This window comes from Triticum aestivum, chromosome 3B (genome assembly GCF_018294505.1).
Source record: "Triticum aestivum cultivar Chinese Spring chromosome 3B, IWGSC CS RefSeq v2.1, whole genome shotgun sequence".
Lineage (NCBI taxonomy): Eukaryota > Viridiplantae > Streptophyta > Magnoliopsida > Poales > Poaceae > Triticum > Triticum aestivum.
Window position 1 is genome coordinate 618,453,542 of NC_057801.1, and position 9,676 is coordinate 618,463,217.

The 9,676-nt window shown below is 48.9% G+C and overlaps 2 protein-coding genes across 2 annotated transcripts; one reads left to right on the forward strand and one right to left on the reverse strand.

The window, feature by feature from the left end:
• The first annotated feature begins 3,160 nt into the window (after positions 1–3,160).
• Positions 3,161–6,680, forward strand: LOC123071294 (BAG family molecular chaperone regulator 4). The gene is made up of 4 exons (XM_044494821.1): positions 3,161–3,607; positions 4,492–4,754; positions 4,897–5,043; positions 6,327–6,680. The coding sequence occupies exons 1-4, from the start codon at positions 3,436–3,438 to the stop codon at positions 6,522–6,524; spliced, it is 780 nt and encodes a 259-aa protein (XP_044350756.1). The 5' UTR covers positions 3,161–3,435; the 3' UTR covers positions 6,525–6,680.
• Positions 6,681–6,816: 136 nt separating this feature from the next.
• Positions 6,817–9,018, reverse strand: LOC123071292 (ammonium transporter 2 member 3). The gene is made up of 3 exons (XM_044494820.1): positions 8,104–9,018; positions 7,707–7,992; positions 6,817–7,585 (listed from the first exon to the last, which is right to left on the reverse strand). Exons 1-3 carry the CDS (start codon positions 8,965–8,967, stop codon positions 7,041–7,043), a joined length of 1,695 nt encoding a protein of 564 aa, XP_044350755.1. The 5' UTR covers positions 8,968–9,018; the 3' UTR covers positions 6,817–7,040.
• Positions 9,019–9,676: the final 658 nt, after the last annotated feature.

The window sequence follows — 9,676 nt, forward strand, 5'->3', positions numbered from 1 at the left end:
CACCACCTTTTTCCCTTTTCGAGAAGCACAGTTGTGCCTCCACGAGAAGCACAGTTGTGCCTCCGCGAGAAGCAAATCCGTGCTTCTCATGGAAGCAAAAAAACACGTTTTTTTCTTTCGAAGAGAAGCACTCATGGAAGCCAAAAAAATGTGCAATTTTTTTTATTTTCTCCAAAACCTATGGAAAAACAAAAAAAATAAAATAAAACTCAAAAACATGTACATTAAATAAAAAATAAAACCCTAAGAGAGCGTCAGCACGCAACACGTGGCGGCGGCTGGACACACCACTTGGCGCGATCTCCGCCCACAAATGTACCCCTTGACTAGTTGCTCTCCTATTTAATCCCTTCTGAAGTTGTCTCCAACAACGAAGCTAATGACAACTCATACATTGTTTTCTCTAGACAACAAAAGGTAAATATGCTTGTTAAAGGAAGCTCCATGTAATCACTTTGTAGTTAAAAAAAGCTAAATGAATTTGGCTTTGAGATAGCAGAATATATTATTTCCTAGGTATTGAAGTTATTGGCACACCACGTCGTGTCATTGACCTGCAACATTGATCCTAAGCTCATATGCGCCCTCGATATAGTAAATTCAAATGAAACACCAAATAAACTAAAAATATATAGAAAAGAGTATGCATCAAAGATGAAAGACTCTTACAGTACTACCTCTCTCTCAGTTTACAGGACGTGCGCGTACCTCTAGGTCGTCTATTTGACCAACTTAATACAAGTCATATAGTACAAAAAATATACCAATATAAACTTCAGATGTTCTATTTTTAAAAGATATATTTTTTATGTTATATAGTTTATATTAGGGTGGTCAAATTGGCAACCTAGGTATACGCGTAGGACTTGTAAACTGGGACGGAGGGAGTACTTGCAAATTTCCGCACTGAGATGACTTCCAAGGAGCACATTAAAAACAACAAAATCGTGCCTAAAATTTTATTGCAGCTCCTGCCTTTGCATTTCTTCTTGTATACATACTCCGTCAGGATTTAGCTGACGCTCAAATGGATGTGTCTAGCAGACCGAATGAATATATGATACTAGTGCACAATGTATAACTAGAAAATAAAAATGCCAAAATGCTTCTTTGGTGGCGGTGATCAAGCATTTGAAGTCTCTTCGTATGACTCGTATTACTCATATCAACCGTGCTCAAAATGTAGTCAATGATTTTTTAGCAAATTTGTCAAGAACTAAAGGTAGAACCATAGTCTTGCTGGGCTCCAGCCCCAGAGGTCGTTGATTTATATAAGGAGGATTTTTTTTTGAAACGGAGGCAAAAGCTTTGCCTCATCGATTAATTAAAAAGAAGAGAATTGCCCAGTTAATTAAGGGAAAACCGGGCGAAAACCAATACAAACTTAGCACGGACTAACTACTCACGTGACAAGAAACCCACAACCGCACATGCGACTCCTGTCGGACTCTCTGGTTACACAACATCCACAAACCACGACATTGTTACCACGCCATGTGAACCCCGACAAGAACACCTCGACAGAAGACATCAAACACCTTCCAACCCACGACGACAACCCAGTCCAAAAGGACGGGCCAAGAGGCTGAAGATCATCCATCAAGCAGGCAAAGACGCCTTGCCTATGGCGCTACTCTTGCCTTTGCCCCCTTCTTTTGTTTCCCTCTTATTGGTGTCCCAGTCAGGAGGCAAGCAATCGACCTGCCCAAACTAGGTCTAGCAACATCCACACTAGCGAGCAAGTCACAATGTTCTTTTGCAAAGAGAGCATCTGGATTTGGAGTAGGTGCAACCACACTTGGCTCAATGGTCATGCCACTCACAGGCGTCACCTAGTCGATGGTCGCAGGCGAGTGAAGGGCACCACCATCTAAAACTCCGCGCTCCAAGACACCAAAAGGTAGGGTGGCTGGCGCCTGACACCCAATGGACTTAGGCGAGCGAGAGATTGCAACATCCAGATCATCAAACCTATTGGCATCAAGTATCTGGCTAGACTCCAGGGGTGATGATGGCGGTAAAGCCACAATCGAGATCTCGGGAGGGTCTACCTTCAGTTGTTCGACAGATAGAGGCAAAACCGAGCCCCCACACAACTCCCGCAGCTTAGGCATGATCTGCAGCACCGGAGTAACAACCACATCATTGCCAAGTCCCTCAGAGGCGGACACCGGCAAACATGCTCTAGCACGAGGGGAGAAACGACCATGAAGCTCGGCTCCCTTCTCGACCTCAGAGTTGTCATCAGGCACAACCAAAGGGCGCAATACGCGAGCAGTCTGCAACACAGGCGGCACCATGGAGAGCTCGCCTAGTGCAGCCTCAACACGCTCCATGAAGCTTTCCATCCGCAGCATCCAACCTTGCATGGAGTCAATGACATCACGCAGGTTGATGCTTGAGTAATACACAAGTTTATGCCCAAAAAAAAGTCACCTTCTAGACTCATCATCATGGCTTCGCCATCTCCAAAGTCGACGCTAAGTGTTGCACGGACATGAATGCATTTTCTAATTCTGGTGTTTTTTACTATCTTAATAGTGATGAATAGATCGAATGTTTTCCAAAAATAACTCCATCACGGAGATTGTAGAGAGTTCGGCTCGGTGCTCCAGATCACTGATGGAAACTAGATAATTCATGCTAAGCATTGATCTAGAGATTAAATGTTTGAGCCACTAACTTAAGTATATTGCTGTGATTTTTTGTCCCTGTAGACACATTTACCAGTAGGATCAACGCACTAGAATAATAACCATCATCGATGAAAAGAAGTGTACATTAAAAGAATCTAACTTACAGACACACAAGCGCGGACGAATAAATCGAATTCAAATGAATCCATTAAAGATAAACACTGACCGAATCCGACGAGATGCAAATTCTTTGAATCATCACCTCCAAACCGTCAAGGAGATCGTAGAGAGTTCGGCTCGGTGCTCTAGACCCCACCACCACGCAAACAGTTCGACGAACGTGTCACGAGGCCGGCCGGGGGCGCCAAGCCCAAACAAACGAGTGACCACAAATCGACCGCCCCCACGAGGCGGCAGCGCAGGCGCGTACGGGCCAACCAAATCCAGGCGGAGCCAGTAGCTTCCCCCACCGCCCCAGCCGGTGGCGTCACGAGGATCCAAAGTTGTACTTGGCCAACGCAAAACGCACAAGCCTTCCTTCCTCCCTTCCTTCCTTCGCCGAAACCTTACTCTCCACCTTCCCCCATCCCCCATCCGCCGTCTCCCCACCCTCCTCCTCGCTCCTTCCCCTTGCTTCTCCGGGAGGGAAGGAACCCGCGACCGCCCGCCCACCCTCCGCAAAAGCCACGCGCCACCAACCCCCTCCGCCCCGCCCCGCGCGTCGCTTTCGCCTTTCTCCACGCGACCGAAAGAAACCGAGAGGCCCATAAAAGAGGGGGAGGCGCCGAGACCGGCGGCGATGGGCGGCGGCAGCAGATCGCGCGCGAAGGAGGCCGAGGGCGAGTCGGAGGTCCGGCCGGGCGGGATGTTCGTGCAGCGCAGGGACGGCGAGGAGGGGCCCACCGTCAGGCTCAGGGTGTCCCACGGCCCCGCCCTGCGCGACGTCTTCGTGCCGGCGCAGGCCACCTTCGGTACGTCGCCTCTTCTTCCTTGATCCGACGCCCTTGTCCGTGGCAATTTGTCCTATTGTATTGTAATGATGAGATGATACGTAATGCTCTGTTCCGATTTGAGATGTGGTCTTTGCTGCGGTGCGCGCTCAGCAAGTGCTTGTCGTTTCCCCGGAATTACTAAGCTGGCAGATGTCGTGTTGTTTAGCTGCGTTGAGCTTAGATCTTGGCTGGTCAACTGCGAATTTTGTCAAGTAGTATGTGAATGAAAATCACATCATTCTTCTTTCCTATGGATCAAATTGGGTGACAGATTAAGAACAAAATCCAATTGGACGACTGAACAAGCCTAGATTAACAATAAAATCAAATTGGCTGATTAAACAAGTCTAGATTAAGAACAAAAAAAATCTCTGTATCGGTAGCCTATGTATCATGTGCCTGCTATTCAACTACTACTTACTTTACTTTGTTGGATTGTGACAGGTAGACTTACGTTGGTAGATGTACTGTTTGACCTTCTAACTTAAATCCATTTCAGGGTAATTAGTCCCATTCGTTCAACATCAGGCCTACAATTAATATGGTTGTACTGTTGCATTAATACAGTAGTGTTCCGATCGATAGGGATTGGTTACTGCTCATCAAAGGATGTTATGTGAATTTCTTATCTACTCCCTCCATCTCATAATATAAGAGCATTTTTGACACTACACTAGTGTCAAGAACGCTCTTATATCATGGGACGGAGGGAGGAAGCCTCTAACCCATCCTGAAGAAGTTTAATTTTGATGGTGCATCTGCACTGAATTTAACTTTTGAAAGAAAGTTTGGATCGAGTTGTTGGAGTAACATCTTATAATCCTTGCTTCGATGACCTCAATTCCACTCTGATTTGTGTGAAGGTGAACTGAAGAGGATCCTCGCCCAGACTACTGGTTTGGAGCCAGAGAGACAGAGGCTCTTCTTCCGTGGGAAGGAGAAGAGGGACGATGAATTCCTGCACGCATCAGGCGCCAAGGATGGAGCAAAACTGCTTCTGCTTGAGAAACATGTCCCTGCCAATGTGGAACAGAAGGTCGAGCCAGTGATGATGGATGAGAGCATGATGAGGGCTTGTGAGGCTGTTGTTCGTGTCAGATCTGAAGTTGATAAACTCTCTGCTAAGGTGAAGGAACAATACTTGCCGCACCTGGTTTGTACTCCCTCCGTCCCATAATCGTCTTACATTGTGGGACGGAGGGAGTAAGATGTTTGTGCTGCTCACACTACTGTACTGATGCATTTAATTTGTTTTTGTTCTGTAATAGGTGTGTGAGTTGGAGAAGAGTGTCCTTGCAGGGAAGAAGGTCGAGGATAAAGAATTTGTTGTCTTGACGGAGCTGCTTATGGTGCAGCTGCTGAAACTCGATGGCATAGAGGCAGAGGGGGAAGCAAGGGCACAAAGGAAGGCCGAGGTACACTTCCTTGCTGTTAATTTCCGAACCTGATTAATCATGAGTTATCCGATTACATGCTTTATTAAAACACGTACAGAAACTAAAACATTTGTTGTTCAAGACAAGATAGATTATTTATGTCACACATTAGCCAGGACGTGATCTTGCTCAAAAAATTGTTCAAAACGAAGAGGACTGTTGCATAATTTTTAATTCATTTATGATAGTGATCCAATAGATGCTAATAACCCAGCACAATTATTTCCTGATGGTTTATACAGTTAAACATATCTATCATGAGTTTGGAGATTTCCTCATACCAAGTAAACTAGCATCTGTAATGATCCAATCTGGCAGTGACATTTATAATCTCGGTAAGAAACACTTGGCATGTCTGCCATTCAAAGGCTGCACCTCAGTAGTTTTTCTGTTGTGTTGAATCAGTCTTTCACTGCTCTCACCTAGCAGTGACTGTTATAGGACATTTCATCTAACTCTTACAATTTCATTGTGGGTTAAGGGCCATGTACTCATGTCTGTCTTGCTCGGTTATTACAGTAATACATTACTCCGGTTATGTAATAACGGTCTGTTCAGTCTCAAGTTTGTAGCCCTCAAAAATCATTTCCACTAGTTTAATCTTGTCCGGTTACTTCTTGTGGAAGAGAGACTCAAACATGCAAAGTCCTAGGTTTACCGGGCTGTGTCGCCCGAATTTAGCTGCTAAACTCAGCTTAGGCAGAAAAATCTTTGCCCCATGTTGCATAATCCCTTGGGTTTATTTTCTCAAGTTGTGTTCGTTTATAAAACTATAAAATATGTGCAGTTTCCTCCCTTTTTTCTGCTGTAATGTTAATTTATCGGTTTATCCTGGATGAATAAGATCGGCGAAATCATCTACAGATGTAACTTCCAAAATTCAAGTAAAATATTTCATTGAGGAGATTATACACAAGGTGTACTGCAAAATGAATAATGACACTGGGCCAACACAATTTTGATTTTTCAGCTTTACATAGTCAAAATGAGTAATTGAGAGACATATTGGTCAGATAATTTGCCAATGGGGTTGGTCATTATGAATAAAATCAGTGAATAAAATCCCTGTCATGTCCATTTGTAATAATAGTAAAGAAAATAAAATAATACTTCCTTTGTTCCAAAATACATGCCGTGGTTTTAGTTCAAACCACAACAAGTATTTTGGAACGGAGGGAGTACATACCAACCTTTGCATTTTTCAAATAAAGACTAACCTTTGCATAAATGATACTTATACAATGTTGTATTGAAACTCCCAGGTGCGCCGAGTTCAGAATCTTGTTGAGACCTTGGACAAGCTGAAGGCAAGGAATGCCAACCCTTCCAGTGATAGCGCCAAATCTGTTTCGGTGTCAACCGAGTGGGAGACGTTCGAAAATGGCATGGGCAGCTTGAATGCTCCGCCGGCCCGATTTTCTTCGACGCAAAATGACACTGACTGGGAGCAGTTCGACTAGCATGAGAATGTGCATTCTCGATGTATTATTATGTAACTTGCGACGAAAGCTACTGTGTGCATGTATGAAGTATGGTGCCTCTTGCCACTCCACTGCCTGTGAGATTGTTGCCAGATGATGCTGGTGAATTGCTCTGCAAAATCGTTATGCTTTCAAGTTCTCCAATGCTCTTGGCACGGCGTGTGGTACCTGGTAAACTAGTTGCCAGGTGTGTGAGCATGTAGCTGGAAACGAATCAGACGTTAACCTAAGCCATAGTCTGGTCGTGATTGCCGAGCCGAAAGATTCATGCTTCAGAACAAACATGTCAAGCAGGAACTGAATTTAATCTAAAAAGAAGGGCGAGAGCTTAAATTGACAGAGCGAAGAGCAAAGCACATGTAAAGGCTAAAGCTATGGTGCATTTGTCTCTTAACAAAAAGATTGAGCTACGAATATCCCTTCTGTGGCTTGTACGTAGATACCGTCGAGTTCATCTGGCGAAAGAACGAGGGGCGCCTCTTGCTCTATCTACTACTACAACTGAACGGTGATGCCTCTAGCTCCCATGGCTGCCAGACGCTGGTCGACCGACTGGTCCCCGACCTCGGTGGCCCTCGCTGCCGCACGCCGGGACACATCGAACCGCTCGCCGTCTCCCCAGAGCGCGTAGGCCTCCTCGCCGTGCGCCGCGTCGTCGCCGATCCTGAGCTGCTCGTCGGGCATCCGCAGCGGGATGACGAGGCCCACGGCGAGGATGATGCCGGTGGTGACCGCGACGTTCCACGCGACGACGAAGAGCGCTGCGGCCAGCTGCTTGCCCACCTGCTGGATGCCGCCGCCATAGAAGGCGCCGCGCGTGCCAGGGACGTGGGTGTGCAGGGTGGTGAGCTCCGGGGTGGCGAGGAGCCCCGTGAGGACGCCGCCGAGGAGCCCGGCGACGGCGTGGGTGTGGAACACGGCGAGGGTGTCGTCCACCTTCTGGAGGAGGAAGGAGCGCTTGTGGAGGACCATCATGGTGAACCACGGCACGCTGCCGGCGCAGATGCCCATCAGCACCGCCGCCCACGTGTGCACCAGCCCTGCGCGCCGCCATGCAAATGCAACACAAAAGACAAAGCACACTGTGAACAGAATTCGCAAAACAACCTGTACGTACAACACTAAAACTATAGTACAGTTCAGAGACGGAGGATTCGGAACCTGCGCCGGCGGTGATGCAGACGAGGCCCGTCATCATGCCCTGCACGGCGCCGATCACGGACGGCTTGCCGAAGAAGATGACGTCGAGGCAGGTCCAGGTGAGGAGGCTCGCCGCGGCGCTCACGTTGGTGTTGAGCACCGCGATGGACGCGATGATATTCGGGGCGTACGGCGCGCCGCCGTTGAACCCGGCCCAGCCCAGCCACAGCAGCCCGCCGCCGGCGATCATGAGCAGGATGTTGTTGGGCGCGAATCTCTCCCTGTCACTCTTCAGCCTCGGCCCCACCTGCCAGAGACGAATGCGGCGTATCACAGAAAATTCAGAAATGTCAACCACGACTGCCGGAAAGGTAAACCGGACCCGTGCGAAGCAATTGCACGTAGATAGGTAACGTACCCAGTAGGCAGCGGTGAAGCCGGCGACACCGGAGGAGACGTGGATGACGTAGCCGCCGGAGTAGTCGATGACGCCCCAGTGGTAGAGGAAGCCGCCGCCCCAGAGGCTGAAGGCGCAGACGGTGTAGGAGAGGAGCAGCCAGAGCGGCGTGAACGCCATCCACGCCTTGATGTTCATCCGGCCCAGCAGCGCGCCGGCGAGCAGCACCAGCGTGATGGCGGCGAGCTGGAACTGGAACAGCACCAGCGTCGCCTCCGGGTAGTAGGGCTGCGTGGGGGGCACCTCAAGCGCGCCGCCGGCGCCGTAGTGCGCCGTGGCCGGGAAGGACGCGCGCGCCACGAGGAAGTCCCCCGTCAGCGCCGGCCCGGCCTTGCCCCAGAACGGCAAGAGGCGGTCGCCGAACGCCATGCGGAAGGCCAGCAGCACCCAGACGATGAGCGTGGAGGCGTAGGCGTAGAGCGCCATGAAGGCCGAGTTGACGGCCCACTTCTTCTTCACGATGCTGCCGTAGAGTACCACCAGCCCCGGCATGGACTGGATGCCCACGAACGTCGCCGCCGTCAGCTGCCACGCGTTGTCGCCCTTGTTCAGCCACTCCGGCACCGCCGGCAGGTCAGGCATGTACGCGCCCGGCAGAGGCGGGGCGGCCATTGTTTGATCGATCACCCGCGACGCACTCACGTACGTACGTGATCGATGTATGCAAGGGCACCGTGCTGCACCGCGACGCGGCTCCTCGGCGATGCGCGCTTGGTAAAAGTAGGCGGCGGCGGTTGGTGGAGGAGCACGTACGTGAGCCCCATGAACCAGTGACTCAACCGTGGCATGTGTGGCGTGTCGACACCGGCAGCCCAAGTGGTGCATAGTCTTTTCTCATGTCCCGTGCGCCGTTTGGCTTCTCGGTTTCATTGGCATTTCCGCTGATCTCATGGATCTTTGGGCTTCGATGAACATCTCACGTTGTCCCAGCCCTTGTTTAATGTACCAAAGGTGTGCACTGCGCACGTACCTGACCGGCCATTCGCGGCGACGGCAGCAGGACATGTGCACGATGTGCTCTCGCGAGCAGCGTCTCCTTGTACAGCATGAGTTCGTTGTTTTCTAGTACAACTTGCGGGTTTGGATCTCGATCATCGCAGTTTAGGCTCGGTTAACCACGGGTCCAAGGATCTGAACAATGGTCTAAGTTTCTGGTACCAACGATGTTTCCGATCTCGTGGAATCCAAAAATATGGAGTTCTCTTAAATTATTTGGGGATTATTCCTTGCAAAAAATAATTGAATTCAGACGAATTTAAGCAAATTTGAATTGAATTTGAATCCAGCCCGAATTTTCAACTAAAAATTCAACACCCGCTGAATCTTCAGAAACTCCATCTAAAATTTGCGCTCTCATATGAAAACCTGAAGTTTCAAGTTGACATGTGATGAAGGGCGATCGTGGCATCACCATCTGTGAACAAGAGTATTTTTTGTAAGAATGCGTGAACAAGAGTTCGGCATTAGGCAGGGCCAACAAACAAGTGATTGATTTTTCACTTCTTCTCTTTACTTTGGGAGGAAGAGAAGTCCA

Coding starts and splice junctions, on each gene's coding strand:
- LOC123071292 (XM_044494820.1), bottom strand. CDS start 8,967: ATGCACCACTTGGGCTGCCGGTGTCGACACGCCACACATGCCACGGTT. Junction 7,993..8,103: donor GCTTCACCGCTGCCTACTGG/GTACGTTACCTA, acceptor CGTCTCTGGCAG/GTGGGGCCGAGGCTGAAGAG. Junction 7,586..7,706: donor CTGCATCACCGCCGGCGCAG/GTTCCGAATCCT, acceptor GGCGGCGCGCAG/GGCTGGTGCACACGTGGGCG.
- LOC123071294 (XM_044494821.1), top strand. CDS start 3,436: ATGGGCGGCGGCAGCAGATCGCGCGCGAAGGAGGCCGAGGGCGAGTCG. Junction 3,608..4,491: donor GCCGGCGCAGGCCACCTTCG/GTACGTCGCCTC, acceptor ATTTGTGTGAAG/GTGAACTGAAGAGGATCCTC. Junction 4,755..4,896: donor TTGATAAACTCTCTGCTAAG/GTGAAGGAACAA, acceptor GTTCTGTAATAG/GTGTGTGAGTTGGAGAAGAG.